The sequence below is a fragment of the Xiphophorus maculatus genome, chromosome 19 (genome assembly GCF_002775205.1).
Source record: "Xiphophorus maculatus strain JP 163 A chromosome 19, X_maculatus-5.0-male, whole genome shotgun sequence".
Taxonomy (NCBI): domain Eukaryota; kingdom Metazoa; phylum Chordata; class Actinopteri; order Cyprinodontiformes; family Poeciliidae; genus Xiphophorus; species Xiphophorus maculatus.
In genome coordinates, this window is record NC_036461.1 from 8381994 (window position 1) to 8407919 (window position 25926).

The 25926-nt window shown below is 38.5% G+C and overlaps 1 protein-coding gene and 1 long non-coding RNA gene across 2 annotated transcripts; one reads left to right on the top strand and one right to left on the bottom strand.

Annotated features, from left to right (window-relative positions):
- Positions 1-14042: 14042 nt before the first annotated feature.
- Positions 14043-21171, bottom strand: otx2 (orthodenticle homeobox 2). Its single transcript, XM_005797715.2, has 4 exons — positions 20775-21171; positions 18937-19146; positions 18277-18428; positions 14043-17460 (listed from the first exon to the last, which is right to left on the bottom strand). Exons 2-4 carry the CDS (start codon positions 19031-19033, stop codon positions 16837-16839), a joined length of 873 nt encoding a protein of 290 aa, XP_005797772.1. The 5' UTR covers positions 19034-19146; positions 20775-21171; the 3' UTR covers positions 14043-16836.
- A 119-nt stretch (positions 21172-21290) lies between these two features.
- On the top strand, positions 21291-25513 carry LOC111612307. Its single transcript, XR_002754540.1, has 3 exons — positions 21291-21915; positions 22674-22778; positions 25262-25513. It is a non-coding gene; the product is annotated as an uncharacterized LOC111612307 (long non-coding RNA).
- Positions 25514-25926: the final 413 nt, after the last annotated feature.

The following is a 25926-nucleotide window of genomic DNA, read 5'->3' on the forward strand; positions in this document are numbered from 1 at the left end:
AAACTGTAAATTTATAGCTTGTATGACCTTCATATTCTGACCTTACCATGATGGCAAAGGGCTTCTCATATGTGTGGATTATGCATCAAGAGGCACCTCGGCTGAATTAGAGTGAAAGCAGTATGAGGTGATTATGCATCTATAGGGCATTAAACAATGTTTACTCTGCTTCTCCTTCACTGGTAGAGACTTACGCAGCAAGTGTGAGTGGAGATAACTGTGACTCAGCGCATTATGTTGAAATAGGTGTTCTTTCCACTTTGGGTTCATAGTTGCAACATCTGAAACATTAAGAAAAATATCGGTAACCAAAACCATCCAGGTGTTTTGCAGCAAGAAGATATTCAGAGAGCTTTTTTGCTTCCCTAAATTCGGATCCAATAGTACAATAGTTAAATAATAAGAAACTAGCTTATATTAACAGGGGGCAGGTTTTTTTCTGAATAGTGTCGGATTTCTTGGCTTTCAATGCATTTTCCCTCCTTTTTTTCTTCTTCCTTTCAATATTTATTCCTCGTGTCATTCTACTTTATAACGCATAACTTTATTAATGTATTTGCATGGGTTGATTACTTTGGTTTTAAATTCCACTCCAATTGCCCCACTAGAAATGTATTTCCTTATGTTATGTTCAGTGCTGTAACATTGTTCCACCAGATTAAGATACATTTTTTACTCTACCTATGTCTGGGTAGAGTTGTTGCATGACACTGTCCATTCAAGCTTTGCTTGCTTCTGCGTCGATTCGTGATTGGTCACATAATTCAGTCTCAGGGGGCATTCCTTCGCTGACAGACAAGCTAATCTAAAATCCCCCCAATTTACAAATGAAAATCCCACCATCCAATTGAGCTAATAGAGGGACTTGAATGGGATAATAAGATGTGGTGTAATACTGTGTAAAAAGCCTATAATGTTGTGTTGGTGTAAGAGCCTGTGTGACTGGATGTCTGACTGTTTGCAGCGATTATGGAGGCCTGCGGGCCTGGCGGCGACTCCGTGGCTGGGACAGGGAGCTTCCTCCCTGGGCATGGAGATATGCCTGTCTGCCCCTTCTGTGGCTGGAGCTACAGGGGAGCAGGATGTCAGGAAGGAGAGCGCTCCCTGCGAGCTCCTGTCGCCGCCGCGGTGGTTGGGTCTTCGCCGCTGCAGTGCTTGCAGATGTGCACAAACAAGGGAGGATTAAAGCAAAACAAATCTAAACAGACAAATGGAATTAGAGTGATGGGTGTCGGTGGGCTGGTTCACAGTGATAAACATAATGATGGCGTGTGCATGTGTGTGTGTGAGTGTGTGTGTCTGGGGGATTATCAGTGATTAGGTGTGTGGTGTGTATGGCTGGGTGACTGCTTCTGGGTGTCTTTGTGTGTTTGCCTATCTGTCTATGTTTTTGTAATTATGTGTGTATATATTTACTCTATTTCTAGTTTATGTGTGCGATAAATGAGTTATTTCATATGGCTTTGCATGTGTGTGGTTATGTATTTTCATTTTGGTTTCAGGGTCACGGCCCTCTCCTGGCTTTCTCTACGGTTTTGTGTCTCCTATTGAGACACACATTTTGAACCGAAACTCTTGCTTTAGCAATTAGGAAGAAACTCATCTTGAAAAGTGCTGTGGCATTTATCAGCAGATGTTTTGTTTTCTCGCACCAGGGACCCTATGAGGAGGTCAGGCGTGTGGAGGAAGCAGCAGGGGGGCTGGTGATCAACAGTCTGGGCTTCCCTGTTAGGAGTCTGGGATTAGGACTAAACCCAGCCCTGCCAGATGGGCACAACACATCCCCAACATCAGCACCTTTAGGACACCTCGCAGTCTCCCTGTTTCTTCTTTGAAACACATGGAAAGGTGAGCTGGAGCATTCTCACATCAATCAGAGAACAATCAATAATCAAGCAACTGGTAAATCGGTTTTCATTTACATAGTGACTCTAAAATTAAAGATGAATTAAATTAATCATAAAGAAATAAGAAAAATAGATGAATGAACAAATTTATTTAATTAACTAGGAAATTAATGTCCTATTTCCAGTGGGAGGACATCTTTTTATATAAATTTTAATAAATTGTTGCAGTAAAAGCAATAAAATTTGTAGATAGAATAGAATGGGTAAATCAGTATGTTAAAGTAAGATTTAAACTAAGAATAAACTAAACATAAGCTAAAATTCAAATTGAAAGAACATCTCAGGGTTTTTTTTTTTGTGCTCTCGGTTGCTTTCGGGTTTCTAGGAAGCTGCACAGATCCGAGCTGTGATAATAAAATGATGCCTCACTGTTGCTTTTCCTTCTTACTTTTGGTTTTATCAGAAGACCTAAGTGATCTGCATGGTTGTACAATGAAATTAAATCTGACAAATGTCTGATTTAATTTGTAAATCATTTTAAAAGTCCAACGAAGACACTTGAGTGATGTGAACTCTTTCTCTGCTCTTTGTCTCCATGTGTGCAACTGATGTTGATCAGGATTTAGCATTCTGAAGTGTTTTAATCTTTCAGACCTGTCAATTAATCCACAGTTCAGAGCAGATTGCATAAAGGTTTGATTAATTCAGTCATTTCATGGGTGGATCCATCGTGTTTTCGGAGGAGCTCACGGAAAGGCGGTTACCTCTTCAAAGTGTGGGGATGTGGACAGTTGTGGACAGTCAGCAGCTTCAGCAGGGATATCAGAAATGAAACTTCCAAGTTGTTTTGATGTGCTGTAGTTCAGAGCCACAGGCAACACTGAAATGATAAAGTGCATGAGTGCAGGAACGGCTCAGGCATCAGCAGTGGGTAGATTGCTTCCTGCTTGACTTTTATCACACATAATTTGCACTAAATAGTAGTTTTGATACTGACATAATTTATATCTTTTTGCTCATTTATTGTATCGATCCAAATTTCAAACCCTGGTTTAATAGATTAAAGAAATACATGCATGACTGAAATCTGCATTTCTGTTATTATGGCCTTGCAGTCAGGTTAGCAGGCTTAAATAAATATGTATGACAAACGCAGACGTTAAAATTCAGCGCAGCACCGACCTGACCCAGTGGGATGGCAGCCCACCTGGCTCCATCATCCACTGGTTCACCGTCAAAACCCAGAAAATCATCTCTGTGTTACTAGAAAGCAGATTACACGAAACAAGTGTACAGACAAATAAAAGATTACAGGCTGTGAACATGTTTCAGTCTAATGCCCTTTCAACATGCAGTGCTCAGCACAATGCTTCCCTCTCCCCAAGCTAAATTTGGATTCCCCTCGTATTTTTTGAAGGATCTGCTGGCCAGCCGTGTCTTCGCCATGAGCAGAACCTCTGTAATGATGACGTTCCACGCGAACGGCCCGTCTCCTCTGCTGTATTAGTTAGGCTTTGGGGTTCAAGTGACTACAGGGTTTAAAGACTGAATTTTTTTTAAGGAGGGGGGAAAGAAAGACTCTCTGTTGTTCTTGAAAAGCTGTGTTTATCCTGGATTAGAGACACCAACATGTTAATAATTGTTTCTCACAGAACTGCAAAGAAGCACTTTCCTGTAATCCCCTAATCAGGCATTACACCTCTGAGCGAAGCCACAACGCAGGCGCGTGGTGTCTGTGACGCAGCACGCCCACAGTGTGTAATACGCTCACATCTCCAGCACCACACCCACCATGTGCAAAAAAAAAAAAACATCTCCATTCTGGCTTTTCATGCAGCTTCATCATCCATTTACCTCTTCTGTCGATGAGATTTATTGTCTTTTCATGATGATTTTTTCAGTCTATCAGTAAAATATTCTTACAGCTTTAATGCATATGGCTGCATGCATACCCATTTATTCCAGCTGAGGTTTATTTTTAAAGTATCTTGTAGCTTAATGCTTCATCAGCAAATTATTCCCTATTCAGACATTTCTACTGCTGTCAAATATCAAATAGCTAAAAATGAACATACTTGGTCAGATATTATGAATACAGCCTCTTCTGACATGTTTGCCCATACATCTTGCTGAAACCCTGCCCACTCAACAGTTTGTTTCAGTTTTAATTTCTCATCAAGCCATGTCTGTTTAGTTGAGGGTTTTTTTCACAAATATTTTCCCATTTGTTTACTTTTTGTGATCATATTTAGCCCTGAATGTTTGCTTGTTGCTTCTGCAGCCTGTCTCCTTGGAGGGCCCCTGCTGGGGAGTGCGGTGTGGCGATCTGTGGGGATTAACCTGGAGAATTTAATTAGAGGAGCTGTTGTCTCTGACATTTCAATCAGCCCGAGCTGGTCAGCCGGCTGGCGGTGCTGGAGCTGGACCTGTGGAAGCTGTCTGCCTGGGGAGGAAGAAGGGAGTTGAGGTAGTAGAGTTCAGAGGCAAGACTAGTGTCTGATTTGTCCAGAATCCTGGTAGAGGAAAGATGGAGGGGAGCCTACTTGAAAAACATACATTATACGTTATGCAGTACTAACACACTACTAAAACTGATGCATTTTAAGCGTTTATTTCTCCTTATTTTGACGATTATTACCTACAGTTGATAAAAAACCACAGTCTTCAGTAAAAATCCAAATTTTAGACATAAGTATTTTTAATACAGAAATGTGTGTCTTCTGAAAAATATGTCCAAGTACTATACAGTACATGCACTCAATATTGGGTTAGACCTCTTCCAGGTTGGAAGAGACCTAATGAATCACTACATTAGCTACAGCCTGACTCTTCTGAGGCACTGTGGGTGTAGTGAGGAACTTCATAATGGTCCTTTCTACAATAAAAAACTTCTCTGTTTCTTTATTAAGATCATTTTTATTAGTCTTGTGTAATTTTCTATTTTTTGAGGGATTGAATTTTTGAATTTTCCTATCTGCAAACATTCAAATTCAAAGATTTTTAAAAATGAGTTACTGAGATAAATGCACTTTTAGGTAAATTTACTGAGATGCACCTGTTGATTTTCTTGATTTTAACCAGAAAAGAACAAAATAATGATGTAGATTTCCATTATTCAATCAATGATGATCTTGAGGAACGACGTTGTTAGGTAACCAGAAATAGCGTGGGGTAATCACTATTCCATTCACAGCCACACTATTGCTTTGTAATCCTGATGCTAAACTCCCCATTACTCCATCTGGGACCCAACAACAGCCCACCCCCTCCACACACACACACACACACACACACGCACACACACACACACACACACACACACACACACACACACACACACACACACACACACACACACACACGCACACACACACACACACACACACACACACACACACACACTGTCAAAGCAACTGTGGTTGTCAGGGTTTTCCGTTCTGTTTGCGCTTGCCTGGAGGAAGGGAGGGAGGAATCATGTCCTGCAAATTAAAAAAGCTGCTGTAGGAATGTGGCCAAATCCCACCGGAGCAACCAACACCCGTCTCTCTTCCAGCGCTGACCCGGTGGTCAGTGGTGAATCCCCCTGTTTGTATTCTGCACGCACGCCGGGCCCCAGGGAGCGCTTCTGCACGCCTCCTGTGGGACTGCTGGTAATTTAAGTCAAACACGATGTCCCTGCTTGTTTGACACCCGTTTAAAGTGTTTCAATCACACAGGCCGTCCTTGTCACACTCGCTCAAAGACCCAATCAATTTTATTTGATCGAGTTCTTTGTGTCCAGACAATTATTTCTTTTTTCTTTGAATGAAGTGGTTGAACTGATAATTCGTGAGGGGTTAGAGGTTCTTATTGATATTATAAAGATGGATTTTTGTAAAAGTAGGACCTTGCTCCCCTCCCCCAGTACGCCTCCCCCTTTCTCCCAGCAGGCAACTTCAAGTTGTGGGCGGACTAGTGTCATGTGCCACTAATTAAGGACTCTTAAAGGGCTATGGAGCATACTCATTAATGAACTGTAGCTTCCTTACTGTCCATTGACTGATTAAAAACGGGAGGGCTGATTCAGCTTGGGTGTCTGCCAGTTCAGTTAAACAGAAAAATAACATTCACATCATCTTTTTATTGAAATAAAACTAAAGAGGACATGAATATTTAACTTATATTTTACTTAAAAACAAGTAATATTTTATTAGGAGTATTTTAACTTAAAAAAAAAATTCAGTGCCTCATTTTTTTGTCTGTGTTCATGTATTTATTCATTTCCATTAAGACAATAACACCACCACCAACAAGGAAGTGCCAGGTGCCCCCTCCCTGCCACTTGTTTATTCCATTTTCATGGAAATGCAAAAAACAAAACAAAGCAAATGGCCGTATTTGTCTTTATGAAAGTAGGCCAAACAACCGCTGACAAACAAGAGGGGGAGTTGTAGGTCAGGGTGCCACAAGCCATGTGTAACCGTGCCTGTTGAGAGAGCATGTCACGCTGTAGTAAGCCACAATACACACAATAACATGCAGACACTCCTGCCAGCATGATGTAACATTGTCTAGACTAAACAAAAACACACATGAATATTTCTCAAAGCAAAAAAGTCTTTAATCAAAGACTCTGATACAGTTTTGACCAGAAAATTAAGTAGGTCAGATACAGTGCATCACTAATGTGGTAAAAACTTAGACATTTTTCACATTTTCTTATTTTGCGACAACAAATATCGATGTATTTTATTGAAATTTAAGGTGATAAACCAACAAAAAGCAGTGCATAACTGAAAAGTGAAAGGAAAGAAAACAAGCTTGCAAATATTGATATTGTCGCCCCTAAATAAAGTCCAGTGTAACCAATGGCCTTCAGCTTTGTTTATGAATCCAAAGTCCATCTCTGTAATTAAATTTAAGAATAAATGCAGCTTTTCTCTGAAGCCCTTACCAATGGTGACTCTGGAGGTTACCATTCGAAGTTTGGCTCAAGCCTAATTGAACATGTGGTAAATGGTGGTCTCCTGTTGACATACATGCAAAAACTCTAAGTGTTCAGGAAAACTAACACTGCACATCACCCTGAACGCATCATCTCCAGTGAAGTATGATGCTGTGACAATGACTTTATTCAGTAAGGACAGAAAAGCTGATCAGAATTGAAGAAAGGATGATTTTTATGTGTTAGAATAAGGAAGCTCAAATCTCCTCTGCATGAGGAAGAGGTCATCCTGAAGACTCAAATTATTCATTTTGGAAACTATTGAATCATTAGCTCCACATACTATGAGATGTTTGTATTTGCTTAATTTAAAGATTTACTGTATGCATACAATGTATGTCAGACAAAACCTTTAGCTGTAAAACACATTTTATACTGTAAACCACTGTTTTTGTTCTTACCTATTTAATATGTTGAGTAAAATCTTTGTTATTTATAATACGTTTAGCACCATGGCCTAAATAAACTGCAGTTATGTGGTTGTTATGAGTTTTAACTGAGAGTAAAGGTGACTAGACTCAATCTAGTAGATTGGTAAGGGTCATCAGATGCCATCTCTGTCCCGTCACAGATTGAATCATGTCTTATGTTACATTATTTTTCACTGTTGACGTGGAGGTCATGATCCTCGGGACCTGGACAGGCATGTCTTGACCTTGGTGACCTGAGCTCAGTATCCCTGCTGTGTGAATGTGTTTCTTTGCCACTGGAGTTCATTAAATCACTGCAGACCAGTCAAGGGGGAACCTTTGGCCTGTTTAGGGCAACATACCGTTTGTGAAGTTCAGGTTTTATTGACTTATGAAGCCATTTAATGAGTCTAAGTTTAATAAATCTGTTGACTGACTCTTGATTTGGATGTGACATATGTGGAAAGTGTTCAGACTTCTACATGTGATTTGCTTGGAAAAAGAATTGACCTTGACAACCTTGTCAATATGTTCTATCTAAAAGTATACATGTCCTTTGAGCTTCCTAACAGCATTGCCAAACTCTGCTAATTCTTTTCATGCAATACAACGTAAATAAAGTTGACTTTTAAATCTTGTCACAGATCCTCAGATGGACATAGGCCTGGACCTGGACTGTAACACATGGATATGGCTTGATCTAAACTGTTGCTCTGGTTGTAAGTTTAGGGTCATTGTCCTGAATGTTTTTTTGTTTTTTTTTACCAGAATTATCTTCAATTTAGCTTAATGGATCAACTCATCAACTCTAATCAGGATCTGTGTGGAAGAAAAACATCCCCATAACATGATGCTACCACCACCATGCTTCACTATGGGAATTGTGTGCTCAGGGTGATGATTGTCACAGCTTCATAAAGACCAGATACTACGACTGGCATCCTGTTGACGGATTATCCCACCTGGGCTACATATAGTAATGGTAAATGGTAAATAGGCTGAACTTATATAGTGATCTAGATCCCTGCAGCTCCTCCAGAGTTGCCGTGGACCTACAGACTGCATCCCTGAATAATGCTCTTCTTGTTCTGTCTTCCATGTTTAATTGGACAGCCATGACTTGGTAGATTTTCTGTTGAGTTCTAGTTTTTCAGCTGACAAATGGCAAATTGTACAGAGATCAAAGTTCAAAGCTTGGGACGTTGTTTTACACTTTAACCCGGTCCTAAACTTCTCCACAACTTTATCCCAGACCTTTCTGCTGTGCTCTTTGGTCTTTGTGATGCTCTTTATTCACTAATGTTCTCTAACCAATTATTGAGGCCTTCACAGAATAGCTGTACAGATTTAATTATGCGTTAATGGACTATAAACTAGGTGACTTCTGAAAGTCTTTGGTTTGCACTGGATTTTATTTTGGGGCATCAGAGGCAAGGGACTTGAGTGAAAATAAACACTACACTTTTAAAGTTTGATTTGAAAACATTTTAAAACCAAGTATTATTTTCCTTGTGTGTTTGTTAATTGGTAATTTGAATGGGGACAAGTGTTTAGTATACATAATACCAAGCACTACAACATTTATAACTTTAGCTTATATGCAGTACACATCCCCAGATGAACTTTTAACCACAGACATATGACAATATCAACACATCAAAATAAGAAGTCATACGTTACATCATCCTAAAACTACACAATAAAGTAAGTACAATTGCTTATTTTGTGTTAATGCCCATATTTTTTGTTGGGCAGTAACACAACTCTTAAGTTGAGGGTTGTGGACATAACATGACAAAATTTTAAAAGATTCAGGGTGTATGAATACTTTCATAAGGCAATATTTATGCTTCTTTTTTTACATTTAGCTGAAATTTAACTTTTAGATGTGAATTAAAATGAAATGGTTCACAATTGTGTGCACAGAGGACAGTTGTGATTTATTAACCAAATCATTTGCCCATTAAAGCAATAAATAATCAGCAACAAGGATATTGTTGGTTAATATTTTAAAGAGGACTTCTATTATAATTTATGTTGAGTGAATGCATGTCTTCAGGACGACTACCTCAGGTTTACAGTTTATTTCTCAAATGCTAGCTCAGTTCAGAACATACATAAATAAAATATCTGCATAAGTAGCTTCATATGAATCTCATTAGCAGCAGAAGTTGAACTGTTATTGTAACAAAGGCTACAATGAATTTAAGTGTGGACCTCATTTAATTACAAAAGACGCAATTGTTTTTAAGTAACCACCCTCCACCTCATACACAATCCAAACTCTTTGTGTGCTGCCCTCTCCTCTGGCATAATACCTAAGTTTTGAAGCACACACACACACATGCACACAACAGATGCCCCCTGACGCTTACTCGCATAAAGCGGGCACGTGATTGTCGGCCCTGGGTCCAGAGGCCTGCCAGCATCGTGGCATTGTGTTCCCCCCAGGCAGGCAGCAGGCCTCCCTGAGCACCCTTTTGTCTTGGGTTGGATAACAAAGCGGTGGCCAAGCCGCTGGTGTGGCACGCGCACAGCACTCATCCCCCTGGTTTGTGACCTAAACAGGTGGGTTGGAGGGAAGGGCTGGTCGTGGTGGGTGGAGAGGGAGGGGGTGGACAGGCGAGGAGAGGCTGCATCTGTCCCTACACTCAACGACTCCCTGGGTCAGCCATATGCTCCCAGGAGAGAGGGAGACACGCATGCAGACCCAGACTAACAGGTGGAGGCTGGGGAGGGGTGTGGGGAGGATTAAAAGAGGTAAAACTAATCAGAGGAGGATATTCAAACTGTCAAATTGGCTGTATGAGAATAAGACTTGATTATTCTGAGAAGATTTCATGTCAGTCAGGAGATTCTTAACGTGTTACCAGCATTAGGGGTTTGGGTGACAATATGAGAAGACGTTCACTGTGTGGAAGGCATCCTGATACAAAGCCCTACAGATCATCTAAAGCAAATGTTACTATGTAATATTCTAAATGTTTTTCTGTATAAAACATTTAGAGAATATATGGACAGCTCAGCATCTGATCTTCTGCACATTGTAAATGTGAAACAGTGGAGTGGTCACCCCATATATCCACACAGTCAAAATTACTTAAGGATGACTTACTTAGATATTTAAGTAAATATGTGAAACTATAGAAGAAATAAGGATGTAGTTCTGCTGGCAAAAAAGCATCTCAGTCAAAAGCTCCAAGTTTGGAACTTTTGTACGACAAAGATTTTTTCTTTCATTTATTCAATGCATGCAGGATAAAAGCAAATGCCACAAACCATTGCTTTTTGTACAATGCCGCCCCTGTTGTTCATTGATCTACAACAGCCAATGAAATGTTGAAATAAACAAAAAATAATACTTCTTTGTCATCGCCTGACACTACCTGGAGTCTAATTGGTAGTAGGGGGTGAAGGTATTGACATGACCGAGTTAACATTAATTTAAATTGATAAACGAAGATTTAAAAAAGCAATTTGATGGAATTGATCATTAATTACTTCTTTTAAAACCACTAGTCAGAGTGAAGCTCTGCTGTAGGATTCTTCATATTAGAGGTTTGTTTTCTTTTCACAACCATGCTTGATATAAGGGAATGTCCAAAGTCAATGACTCAATCCAATCAGTCATTGACTTTGGACAATGACTGATTGTCTGATTGTTGTGAAGTCAGAAACGTGATGCAATCAGCTGATTTTTCTGAGATGGCACAAAATGCGAAACGTGACTGGATCTTGTCATAACTGGGATTGAATTTGAACTCACAAGCTTTGAATCTGTCTGTGTGATAAAACTGAATTCGTTACATATTTCTGTATTCAAATTTTATCTTTTTGTTTTGTAAGATGACATTTGACTAAATTGACTGAAAGTGTCTTTGAGTCTATCAACATGCCAGTCTCATTATTACAGCCGTCTTGTGATGCCAAATGTCTTTTGTTCATGCCATTTCTTTGCAGAAGATAAAATTAAAAACTAAAATATTTCCTTTGTTGTGTAAAGTTCTCAACCTATGAATGTTGATACACCAATGTCCCACATCTGCTAAAACAGTCCAGCAGTTTGAAGCTGCAGTTACTTGAGCAAACTCACCAGATCTCCACGCTACATCTTCATCTTCATTGACCAAAGGAGGCTGTGAAAATTAATTTAAATGAAAATAATTCTGCAAACTGACTGTCTGCTTCCAATCTGAGGCTTCAATTGTCATTAATTACATAAACATGAAAATAAAGTGAAATAAACAGGCTGAAGCTAAATGTGGTCTATTTAATGTGTATGGGACATTTTGGACTTTACAGGCATTAGTGACTATTAATCTTCACTTAGTGGTGATTACACCTTAAATGTTTTAGCATGTGTATTTTCTATGTTGCACAGCATAGGACAACACCATTAGGTCAATGTGTTATCCATTATCCAAAATATCTTATATCTGGGTTTTACATTTTGCAGAGAAATATTTAAAATGACATGCTTAAAATTATCCAAATGACATCATCTGTGATGTTATCTTTTTGAGAATAGTTTTAAAAGTAGGCAAATGTTCTGTAAATATGTATATTTAATTTCTACGTCACTTCGTTTTGGAGAAAATCAATGGATGTGTGTAGGAGCTTTTACTAACTCGGTCGTGACTCCACACATCATGTTTTGTTTTGTTTTTTTTAAACATATGCTAAGGTCCACTAATCTTCTTATTGGTTTGAGTTTTTTTTTGCCTCTCCAACTCTGAATAGCTTAACAAAAATGTGCCTCAGTAATGGATGGTCATATCCTCATCCATCGGCCTCCTCCCACCAGCTATGACTTGAAATAGGCCATCAAGTGGCTAATGAACTGATAAGCCCTCTGTGTCCTGTGGGGCTTATGAACATCATAAGCCAAATGTTTGGGCATATTTGGAGAGACTGTTTTTTTTATTTGCTAAGTGTAGGAGTGTTTCCAAAGGATCTTGCCTCCTCAGTTACATGCATATTCCCATAAATAACTGCATGTTGTAAAAAGGAAACCCTAACACATCCAGAGTTTTTTCTCTTTCAGGATATGTTGTTACTTCTGTGACTGTGTGGCCCCTGTGCTTCATCAGACCTCCAGCTAGTCAAGCTGCTGGTATCATTATCAGTTCTGGATCTGTGTAAATCCGTGGATTTGTGTGAGCAGTCTGAGAAATTAAAATAACATGCTTTTTACAGCGCTTACTTCAAATCTCTTTAGACTTCATTTTTTTAAACATCTAAATCTGTTATTATGTAGGCTGCACAAAACCCTTTTAATGTAATCTTTGACAAGATTATCAGATTCATTGATGATGTCACAAACTTAAATAATTTAAATAAAAAATGTTGACTAAGCCTGGATAAGCACATTCAAGGGGATACTGCAGGATTAGAATATTATTTTTTTAATATTATTTCCTATGAGTTATTGGCACATATTACATATCATCATCCTGTTTCTTTTATTGATATTTTATCAGATTGTTTATTTCTTAAAGCACATTAAAGTAGGCTAGTGGAGCAGCTCTGAGATTGATGAGTTCATTTTGATTTAATTGAGCTTGTTTTAATTGATAGCATTTAAATTAATTTCTCTCATTTCAACAAGCTGTCCCAGATTACTTCAAATGTTTAATCAAATATTTTCAACTTGTGTTTTAGTAGAAAATTATTTTTCTGCTTCTTAAGGGTTTTTATTACAGCTCAGAAGGAAAAAAAAACTTTGCACCTGCTAGATTTTACAAGCTATCCCCATTTAAACATTACGCTCCATCTTGTGCTTTTGCTTTCCTTCATCTTTTGGTTTTGATTAAAACTCATTGTGTAAATGAAGCATGTTTGAAGGCTGGATTATCAATCATTTTAACTTATAGACTCTGAAAACATTAGACCTTCTTATAACCAGCATGGTGATTTCTAACTGTGAGTGTAGTCTTATTTTAAAATGGTGAGGATGTATTTTGCAAAGTTGGCCTAATGGGTCCACTTCCAGATTAGCCCACCATCCACTTTCATATTTTCCTTGCATTACCTTTTTTAATAGCATGCAAATAGAAAATTAAAGAAAAATCATAATCAATTGGAACAGTATTGGTGCAAACTATCACCAATTTAGCTTATTAGATTAGACTGGAATTATGACTCTGTTAGCATCACTCTCAAGCTTTTAAGTTTTTTCTTTGAATGTCTGTAGTGCATATGTTACCCTATCTTGTCTTGAGCACTTGCGATGTTTGCTTATCATTCCAGCCGGCTTGTAAATGTTTATGGAAATGTTGTAAATGTTGGTTGTTAGGTTTTGTTATTTTGATTAATATTTTTAGTGGGAATTTGTGGATCTTGCATGTTCAAAAATGATTGAAAAGGAGAGCTAAGTTCAGATAGAGGTAATCACACTTTGCATCTTCAGATTTTTTATGTGTGCTGAAGTGTTTTCCTGTTTTTCCACGTTTCTTAGTCTGAGGGGTGACATTTAAAAGCGACCCTACAGTCTATTATTTAACACTTTTCTTCTTCCTGGAATTTGTATAGAGGGGTTGTTGACGGCACAGACGTGATCTCATGAATATGCAGACCTCTCTCAGTCTAACCTATTGTTTTCAAATTCAATAGTTTCATTGTTTAGCGCCATAACGGTGCATATCTGTGCGCTTTAAAACATGGACTTGAGTTGTTACAATTATGTGGTTGATTGTTGCGCATTAACTGAGAAAAAAAGTAGTACAAATTAGTGGGACAACACCTGAAAATAATTTACTATACCCTTTGGTATAGGTCACACCGGCTGTTGCATATTTAGCCTTTTTTTTTTTTGGCACACTCTCCTTTTTTTCCTGACCACGCAGGAGTGGAATCAGAGTGTATTTTTTTAACGATGATTATTTCAAGAAACGCTTTTAATTAGCGGAGACTCCAATGAAAGAGAGATTACTGGCAAAGTCAAGGATGCTAATTGAATGCTGGACTTCTGACAATTAGCGCACTGCAGTGTTGTGCAGACTCATTACGGATTCCAAACCCAGACGGACTTTATAGTCTGAAGTATGGACTCGAGAGCAACAGAGAAAAGAACAAACTCAGTTGGAGTAGCAAATGTTTCTCACCAATGCAACACAACAAATATCATCCAGGTACCTTTGTGTGTCTGAATAAAGTGGGGGAACGTATTTTACATGAAAAGTTAATAGAGACCACTCAATATAGGAATTTAATTACTCTTGTTTGGAGAAACAATAAAAATCTTCAGGTAGCACATTAAAACCTAAAGCCGTAACGGAATTTAACTGTTTTATTACAGGGTAACTTTGAGATGAAAGATATATATATATTAGCATATATAGTAAAATATATGAATTTTTAGCTCATTCAAAGAATGCAGTGTCCAGTATTTTCAAATACAGCCCATCTTTTATGTTTTGCTCCAAGTACTTCATTTTGTATCATTTGAAAGTTTAATTTTTGCTCTTTCAAGAGACATGGCTTATTTTGACGTGATCTAGTTTCAAAAATGTGGTTAATTACCCAACTTTACTACCATATTGTTCATATGTAATAAGATGGAAATGGGATGATTAAGGCAGGGAAATAAGCGTCGGACATTTAAAAGTGGTTTTACGCTGAAAAAAACAAAAATATTTGATGACAATTAATGAAGTAATAAATACAGCATTTCTTGTTTGAGAAGTGAATGTCTCCTTTTGAGATGAACCATCGTGTTTTATATTATGGATGCTCTTGGATATTTCTGTAAATTCTCCTTGTTTACACTGGCCTATGATAACCATTATTTTGTTCTTCATAAGTTCAAAGTACACTCTTTGAATAAGAACATTATGTTCCTCACGATACTCCTGAAAATATATCTAATGCTACTCGGTAAAATTTCCAGATAAAAACGTGAGCATTTCAACAAGTGGTCATAGTACAAAAGGTCCCTGGAGATTTACTTTAAAAAGATTACACGGCAGTTTGGATGAAAGATATAAAAGAATAAGAAAAGACTAAAGGATTATGTACAGGACTGTTTGTGCTGATGAAAGCCTGTTATTTTAATTAAAACGTTAAATGGAAGTTCATCAACCTTAGAATCTACAATGTAGCTAAAATATTTTTTTTCACTCTAATTTGCAATATATTACAAATAAATCATGACAAGCCTTTTTTAGATGAGAAATCCTTCTGCTTTTTTGTTTCATTTTTATGTAGTTTATATGTAGAAAATAAAATTGTGGATTAGATTCTGGACTTTATGTTTGCCAGCGGCCCTGGTTTAATTTAATTCTGCCTCCCGGAATGATTCATTCGACTTTCAATCATAATAACAAAAAATACTAATGAAAGTAATATGTTGCGTTTTGTTGGTTAAATTGATAAATGCCTTTTTAGTTCACGCATCCTAGCAGTGAAGGTGATGAGCAAATTAAACTACAAATCAGCTTTGAAATAAACGCCTGTTTGCCCCATGCTGTAACATGTAATTATTTCAGATGTGTTGGATCAAGAGGTTATAAAATATGCATGAGAAAACAGAGCTCGGTTGAAACTGACAAGTGTAATTATTACTCACTTGGATGGCAATTACTGGCCCAATTAAAGCGAAACTGTGCATTTAAACCAACAAAACGGCGACCTACTTCCGTTCCCCCCAGAAAATATATCAAATATCTCAACAGCATAATAAAAGCTGAACAGTCCTTGTGACTCAAACCTGCTTGGAAAAGTATCCACAGCTGTTTCTTTTTTTTTCCCCACACACGCATTCACACGCACACACACACACACACATGTATTTTTGGTAGAAGAGTAAGCCCACAGGATCTTTATTCATGTCTTTTCAGCGGTGAGGTCACACTCTCTTTGGGGGACCGAGAGAAGGATCCACAATCAGATCAGTAGAGGGGTGGGGTGGGGGGAGCAAGCAGCTGAGAGTCTTTTCCAGTATGGCCTAACCCTCCATAATGTGCCTGCAGAAAACAAAAATCTCGTCTCTGTGTCACTTTTGAATCTTACTTTTAGCTCAGTTTTTGTCCCAAAAAAGTTAAAAATCTATTAAAATCACAGCAGAGAGTCTGATGCGAGAGGGGGCTCACAAATTGCATACAATACAACAGATCACAGTTTCGAAGGCTATAGCACAGATAAAAAAACACCTATGTACCATTTATTTAAGACGCACACTGATTGTCTCTTAGAAACTACATATTGATTCCTTATAAACACTTTTTCTTAAATAAAGTAGTGCATCCATGTCCACACAGTATCCTCATGTCTCTCTGCCAGCAGGTTCATTTTTTAAAGAGGTCTGCACTTCAGCAGGACTCACTGAAGTTTTAGTTCCGTGGCTGCGGTTGTCCTCAACAGGTGTTTTTACGCACAGAGGCACGCAATGATAGAGGTGGATGAGGGGCTACAAGTTGTGAATGAAAGGGGGAAAAATCTATATGCCAGTGCTAAAATAAATTAAACCTCTCCTTTAGGAGTACCGAAGACCACCGGGATAAAAAAAAAGGAGAGCGCAGCCAGGCTCAACCAGTCTGATGTTGAGTTTTATTGAAGGATGGCTGAACTGCGTCTCATGTGATCGTCACTGCTCTGTTCACAGGACCTGGAATTTCCATGAGGATGTTTGATCCTTATAATCCAAGCAATCTGCATTGAAGTTCAGCTTCCATGACGCCGCTTGGTCCTTATAATCCAAGCAGTCTGCCGTGGAGTTGAAGCCCAGGCCGGACGTCCCGTAGCCCTGGGTGGAGAGGGACGCCGGAGACTGGTTCAGATGGCTTGTGACGGCGTTCGTGCTCATCGGGCTGAGAGTCGAGCCGGGCCCCGACAGCTGGTGGTGCATTGGAGTGAGGTAAGAGCTGCAGTCCATGCCCCCGAAGTAGGACGTCGACCCGGCGTAGCCTTGGCTGTAGCCCGAGGCCTGAGTGTAGGTCATGGGGTAGGACCGCTGCATGCAGGAAGAGGAGGTAGACAGGGGGTCCGAGAGAGGAGAAATAGACGCGGGGCTCCAAATGGACACCGGGGCAGTGCTGGTGGGGATGGCGGGGACTGTGGTGGTGCTAGTGGGGGGCGTGAACTGGCCGCTGGCCCCGCTCTCCGAGCTCACCTCCCTGGTTGGGGAACTTTTCTTTTTTGGGGGTCGCACCTTGTTTTGTCCGCCGTTCTGTTGTTGTTGCTGCTGCTGGCGACACTTGGCCCGCCGGTTCTTAAACCAAACCTTTAGAAGTAACATAGAAAAGGAAATTGTAATTAAAAATAGAAAAAAGGAACCAAAAAAAGAGAAGATTTTATTCACATGTTGGTGATCCCACCTAAAACTGTTGTAAAAGTAGACAACGGTTTATGCTTTGACTAAATTTAGTTTGATAAACATTGCAGGTATCTTCCTATTTCCTTGTGTCTTTTTTATTTCTAAATAATAAATCTGTGCTTTGTTTTCCGTATAAGATATATAAATGCGAATAAATAAAAAATAAAAATGGAGCTAAATTATACATTTTCCCAAATGCAGTGGAAGAACAAAAATAAAAAATATGTAGCCAACAGATAGTTCTGGCTTCATAATTTATAACATGACACATTATAAACTTTGCAACTCTATATCAAACTTATAATTGTATATTTCCTACAGAGATTAAACTGAAATTAAGTTAATTAAATCATTAAAAAAGAAGAGTGGAATCACAATACAATTATTTTCCCTAAAAACAAGTAAAACACAAAATCTTGTTGCCTACAATGATAAGATAGACATAAATAAATGTTACATTTTAATCATAAATCAACATATCTATTGCCCAATTTAGAATACATGCTTGTGCCTCATGTCACTAAAATTTAAATTTCATCCCTTGTGTTTATGTTATAGGATGTCAAATGAATACAAATTATTATTTTTAATTATCCCTAACAGTTATTCGCAGACATTTACAGAATGTGTTACCTTAAATATGGCAGAGAAGCTTGTTATTGAAAACAATTATGAAATACCGTAAAAGATTTTCTTCCATCTTATATTCGTTTGTTAGCTCACCTGTACTCTGGACTCAGGTAAGTTGATTTTCAGCGCCACTTCTTCGCGCATGAATATGTCCGGGTACCTGGTTTTGGCGAACAACGCCTCCAAAACGTCGAGCTGTGCGCGCGTAAAAGTAGTCCTTTCTCGCCTTTGTTTTCGTGGCGTGGCTGCAACAAAACAGAAATATTAATTTACTGAACCTTCCTTACGGATGTGAATAAGATAGATGACACCCAACTAAAATGTTAATTTAGGACTGAAATATTCTAAACGCACATTTTGTTTTTGTGTGCGTAATTACGCATAAACCTTTCATCTTGAGTGCAAGATGAAAGAGTAGATAATTATATCTAATAAAGTAGATAATTATTTCAAATAGAGTAGATAATTATTTTTTTTAAATATTTAAATTTTAAAATGTAAATACGGTAATTCTGTATTAGTAAATACAGAATTACTAATTTTCTAAATAGAAAATAATAAAATATAGATTTAATATTGAAGTATTCAGTTTTCAGAATCAACCAATTTGTCAAACAGAAGGAAAAAATACATATTGGGTGCATTATTATTGTTTACGTCAGACTGCTTTAATTGTTTTGAAGGGAAAAAGTGCATTTGAAGAAAACTTGAATTATTTAAGTTATTTCTCAGGGAAAAAAAACCGAATCCCACCTGGATAACCCACTGATGGATGCAAAAGGTCCATCCCGGAGGTTGTTAAGCTCAGGCCATTGACAGTGTAAGGTGGTTGCTTTAGATACGACATCATGCTAATGTTTGTCTGAGGGCTGAAGTTGGAGAAAATTTTGAAAACTGATGTCGCTCCGAAGGCGCCCCTCGTGTTCTCTTTGATCTCCGTGGGCTCCGTGTTACACCGGATACCTGTTCCAAAATAACAGAGAGCAGATGTGAGTTTTTCCCCCCCCTGCACGTATATTAGCTCAGTTTACATCGTGTTGGTTGTCCAAAGACCCACGTCGCTTCTCACAAAACTTCCAATACGCCTCCAGCTGCCCCTACCACTATACGACCCCCGCGGCCCTCTCAGATGAAGGCAAACAAAGCACGGGCATCAGAGCTGCAACAAGTCACTTAGAAATTTAATTAAACTCGTTATTGCTTGTTTAGTTAAGTGAAAAACTGGAAGTTGATTATGGCTGAAACGAATATCTCTTTGTTTTTAATTCATGTAAACAAATTATATAGACACATCCACAGAAAAGAAAAAGAAGCAGGGTTCGCTTTAAATGAAAAACTTTTTGTTTTTCGATTTCTGACAATTTTCAACACAAGCTCTGCATTTAAATTGGGTTAATCCACAGACAAAAAGAGCACATATGCCTCCTCAGTGAACATGTGACTGTGGCGGCTCTTAAATCCGCGCTGTGACGTTGTGTAGTAAACGCGATCGTTGTCACTTCGACTCCAGTGACCCTCCGCCACCCGCTATCCCCACTGTGCCTCTTGATTAGTTGCATCTTCTCCCTCTCCATCCAACGGTTTTAACCCCCTCATCCCAATCTGTCACACTTAAACACACACCAGCCCGTCAACCAGTTGCTCTCCTACACTCGCTCGATAATAATAATTACCCGCTCGTCCAACGAATAATTATGATAAATGTAGCGCTGCTGATGAATTAAAGTGGTAATTCAAGTGGCAGCCAGCTTGAGGTTCTGCAGGCTCGAAAAAAAAGAGCCTGAAAATTAAACACAGTTTGATTTTAAGATTAATGTACGTGCTGTTTCCCCCCCCCCCCTCGTTCTATCTAACTTAAAATAAAATTACTAACTTCTCATCCACGTGCTTTCGGTAAAGAAGCAGGTTGAAGATATTAAAAGTGACATGTTGGTTTATTGGCTGCTGAATTATTTATTTCTGCAGTCACAGGAGGCGCAAGAGGCCCCGGAATTATTTTTTCTTCATATTCCTTAAATTTGCTATCATCAATATTGTTGTTTTCAGTCGATTAGTCTTCCATTTTTATGTTGTTTATGTTAAAATCTTTACGAACAATAACTGTGATTATCTTATGTTTTCGAAATAGGAACTTTGCTTAGCAGAGATGCCACAAATAAAGGTGCAAAATAAAACAAATTAATAAATAAAATAAAATTAACAATAAAAAACTAAAATGAAAAACAAAATGAAAATCGATTTCAGGAATAAAATAGCAGTTAAATACATTTTTGACTTAAAAGCTTCAGCCCTATGGTTTCTTTTCAGCTGAAGGTGGCTCCATAGTGTAGTTTAATTTGTTTTGATCGACGATCCCTGGGTGCTTTATGCTTCTTCTTCTTCTTCTCTAACCTGACCTAAAATAAATACTGTTGCTAAAAACAAAGCAAAAAAAAAAAAAAAAAAAATATCAAACGAAAGAAAAAAGTAAGTGTCGTACTGCACTGACCTTTTTAATTAATCATTATTTATTTTGGATAATAATAATAATAATAATAATAATAATAATAATAATAATAATAATAATAATAATAATAATAATAACAACTTACCCTGGCATTTAGGTGTAGAATTGGCTTCTTTTTCTTGCTTCCTCTGTTTGAGGGAAATAACAAAAAAAAAAAAATAAAATAAAAAAAACCGCGCAGAAGTCAACGAGTCCGATTCACAAAATCTCCAAAAACCAAGCAGGAGCAACCTCCTTCAGCCAGCTGATGAGAACAACAGCACAGATAAAAGTTGAGCGATGAGCGCAGCATCGGGCTCTGAAATGACGCTAAAGGCGGCGGTGGAGCTGCGGAGGAGGCTGCGTGTGCGCCTTTAGGATTTGTTCAGACTGAAGTGGTTTGAGTTAGATTTTGTACAAACCGCCAGCCAATGGGGAGCCCGCAGAACTGAGCTGAGGTCCTTCTCTGTCTCCGTCTCTCACACTGGTGGGAAGCCCCGCCACCCCTCCTCCCATTTCCCCCCGCCACTTTTTTTTCCTTTTCTTTTCTTTTTTTTCGGGGAACAAACGTCTCCAGCTACTTTTTTTTTTGACGCACGGTCCTCAGCCAATGGCAGCGAGAGTACGACTGACAGCATCCCCATCTCACCGCAGAGAGGCTGCGCTGATGGGAAGTAAACTGTATGCCGGTGGACGATGACACCAGACTTTATTAATGTTTATTCATTCTTCTACCGCAAGTTACTTTATATCATGAAGAGAAAGAGGAGAGAAACCCTTCATATAAAGACTGACATTGAAGGGTTTCCAACAAATAGAGCAGAAAGTGACATTTTGTGCAGATGCATCGATCAGACGCAGTCTTATTGCTGTTTGAAAAATATCTGATTCAACAGAAGGCTGAAAATGTGTTTTTTTATTTAATCAAAAATAAGTTTTAAATAAAAGAGGGACTAATCTGAAGGGTAAAAAAGGAGGAGGGGGGCTCTACTGCAGGGCTCTCACATTCCAGTGCGTCGCAGAAAAAAAGGGGGGATTTAGAGCGACTTATTTCCTTTAAATTGTCCTCCGGTCCGCAGAGCCAGCCAGTCTGAAGATGTTGCAGGCCTGCACCGAAATGCACCGGGGATCAGACCGAGGAGCCGGTGGGGTTTCATCTGGGTTGGATATCCAAGTGAGGACAAACGATGGAAGAAGACGAAGAAAGGGACCCGCCTGAATCACTTGATGTTACCTTATTTATTAAGGTAGGCCTCTTTAGTAATAATAATAATAATAATAATAATAATAATAATAATAATAATCGTGGTTAATTATCCTGACTGTCTAGAACAGATGTTATATTTTGAGCACCAACAGTCTCTGAGGGACAAAGAAAATCCTCCTTTGCGTCACTTACGTTTTTGAACCTGTGTGCCCATTTCAAAATAACATGCTGAGGGTTTTTGTCACGGCTTGGTAAATGTATCATCCTTAAGAGGCTTTTTCTAACACCTACACACACCATCTCTTTCTCACACACACACACACACACACACACACACACACACACACACACACACACACACACACACACACACACACACACACACACACACACACACACACACACACACACACACACACACACCCTTTCTCTCTCTCTCTTACACACACACACACACACACACACATACACACACACACACACACACACACACACTCGCTCTCTCTGCAGCGCCTGCACGGACACACCCGCTCCCTTCAAACAGATTTGAATATTGATTTAGATTTATAAACACAGGCAGAGCGTGGATTTTTTTTTTTTACTCATTTGTCATTTGCATCCCTCTCCTTCTCTCTCCCTCTCTCTTTTTCTCCCTCTTCCTGCGTGGCTCGTGTGGAAAGGGCCAGAGTCAAAGGTGTCGTGACAGCTGGGAGGAATGCTTTTCCCCCAAAGCTGCATACAACGCAGCTCACACACCCAGAACAAACTTCATAAAGTCAGTGACATTTCTTTTGACAGATTTCGATCGGAGGAGGTGCGTTCATGGATCCAGAAGTTGGATTTGTCTTGGACCTGAGAAGCAGAGAAAAGTTTTGCTGTTGGGAAAAGTTGCACCACAGGCAGGTAGGAGTCTTTACCTTTCTATGCATTTCCTTTATTGTATCTTTTTCAAAATTATTAATGACTTCAACAAAAGCAAAATTTTTAATTTGCCATTAATTTGGTAATTTGGATATAGTGTTGAAATTTACATTGCAGCAACAGTAAATGGAATACAGACTGATACAACAATTAAAAACAATAACCAAAATAAGAAAAAAAAACATGCAGTTGTTTAGTAATTGGTAAAATATACACTAAATTGTGGAAGTGACGTAGGGGTTCATTTTGTTTGTTTTGTTGAAGAATATAGACAGATGCTGTTTGTTGCCCAAGTCGTAATATAATATTTAATCATTTCCTCTAAAATTATTTTGACAATGTAAAGCATTTTTGAAAAAGTGTATATTTTCTAAAATTGTATTTGAGTTTTAAACATATCTGGAAATTCAAACACAGCAAAAAGAGGAAACAAAATATACCCAACTTTATCGGCGACAGTGTGGGCTGCATCCAACGAACATAAAAACACAGCACTGTAAAAATGCAAAATATTATTTATTCTTGAAATAATATTGACCATAAATTTTACTTGGCTCACAGCTTTTCTTTTCATAACTTCTTGTAACTTTCACATGGATGACGTTTCAGTCAGAACGCACATATTTAACTCTTTTAAATCACTTTATAAACTCATGATGTCTGAAACAACTAGGACATGTATTTTTTATTTTAATATAAAAATACATTCTATATGCAGAATGCCTTCTTCCGGGCCGCTTCATTATAGCAGCTGCATGGTAATGGATCCTAATGCGAGACGTTTTCAAACTGCAGCGTGGAGAATGATGATGTCTGATGCTGTTATCTGCCGCATCTCACCGTTTAAAATCGCTAAATAAATTATTAAAGTGCAAAGCGAGGCCCCTCCGCGGGGACTTTGTATCTTAAAAGGACGTTTAAAGGGAGAAGCGGCGGAGCGCCTGCGGCGGGCTGCGCTCCCACTGACTCCCGGCTAATTGACGACGAGCGGCTTTTATCTCCGCCTGCGCTGCGCTCAACCTGAGGGCGAGGATTTTTTTTTTCCACCGGGCCCGCTCCAACCTGTGATTTCCGCCTGTTAATACGCGGCCACGCATCTTTGGAAACGCACCGCGCAGGCTTGCCTGTTTGACCTCCTGTTTGATAGTCTTGAAAGAAAAAAACCCCCACAACAAACAACAAAAAAAACCCCATCGCATTTTCAGATTGGGTAATTGCAGGCAGACAGCCCCCTTCTCCCTCTCTTTGCTCTGTGCGTCAGTAGAAGTAATCAGCACTTTGTGGAATAATTAGATGTGTAGTTTTAAAATTAAATAAGAAAAACCTCTCCATCTTGAAAGTAGTGCATTAATCTAAATTTTCTTGTATACAAAAAAAAAAACAAATCTAACATCCTGCCTTTTTTTATTACCTCCCAGGCAGCTTTCATCTCTTTCAACTCTTTTCTCCCAGCCCTAACAGATATTCGCATGGCTGCCTATGAGGAATGTGTTGGTTCAATATATTATAATCTTAAAAAAAAAACAACAACAAAAAAACCAAAAACTAACAAAGCATTTATATAATCATAATAATCATGATTTGGACATTTTTTCCTTCTGTTACTGTTTAATTTAGAGTCATATTTGTGGAATTTATTAGAGTATCTTAGATGCTCAGATGAAAAAGATAGATAGACAGACAGACAGGTAGATGCTTTTTAATCTCATTAATAACGTTAATTGGTTAATTTGTAACTGTAACATGCCACAAGACTGTGTGCAAGAGCAAATATAGCTGCATTATGCATTAACAGTAATGGTATGTACAGGAGTGGAAGTATGTGTGGGTTATCATGCTTATTAGTAGTAAAAAAAGTGTTGATTGTCTCCAAAACACTCAATTCATATATATATTTCAAAATTCTTAAAATTTAGAAAGCTTATATGTTTACCTACCAACTGATTTAATGCAGATGTAGAATAAGATACATAATCTTGTCTAAACTTATATTTTTAATCAGCCTTCAAAGTTTGATGGATAAATTGAACTGTTGCTTTAAATAATTCTTTTAAAGGTCCAATAAAGAGTTTATCCTGCTGAGTTACCTTATCTTAAAGAAGCTGAACCTTTGTGTAATGTAACATGTAAGTGACCCCAGAGGTCATCAGCACGCACCAACCCCCGTCCCCAAGGATTAATGGGGTAAAAAACCCTTTTCAGAGTTTACTGGCACAGCCGAGTGCAGGCATCCAGGATACAGACATAATGTTTTCATATAAAGTACATCAAGCATATCCACTGCTTACAATGTTCATATCTTACACTTTTTAAAAATGAAAATAATAAAAATTGGATGTTTTTCTATTAATATCTAGGATGTGTTTAAATGTGGGCCCTATTTGTGTTTACCAAGTTTGGTTCTTCTGATAATATGGCATACTTCTTCAATTACTGCCCTAATTGCTTGTGTTGTGTTTATGCAGGAGTTTGCAAACAAACAAGTTGAAGCAGTGAACACAGTCAACGTCCACTAGAAGTCAAGGTCAAGACGGGCTGACAGAGACAAACAAGCGGAGGGAAACTCACACTTATGAGAAACGTCTGAAGGAAGCTTTGCATGAAAACATCCCTTCAATATTCAACTTTAAAACTCTTAAACAGTTTTTTTCTGTAATTGCTTGTGACTGAAACATAATTAATTGACTGTGACTGGTTTTGCAATTAAACTTCCATGCGAAAAACCATTGTTGCTTCTATTGTTGAAGGTTTACTCTGTCCCCCTCTCTCACCATTAGTAGCCCCTCTTCCTGTGTGCTCTGAGGAGTTTGCACGGCGTGGTAAAACCTGCCCTGCAGACCGGACCTTCCCAGTCTTCAAAGCAGGAAGAACTCAATGCAAGGGGGATTTGTTCAGGCTTATTTGGTAACCTAGGATTTGAATTGGATTCTTGGAGGCATTCACGACACATTTGAAAAATGTTACATTGTGCGATTTTGTGTGTAATCCCCATAATAAATTTTTAGAAATGGTCACACAACTGTGAGTATTTATGATTCATCGAGAGGTTTTCTTGTCTTGCTTCTCAGGGATGAGGTGTGTGCTGCCTGCAGGGAATTGAGGAGGGGTTGAGATGCAGTGCATTCTGTGG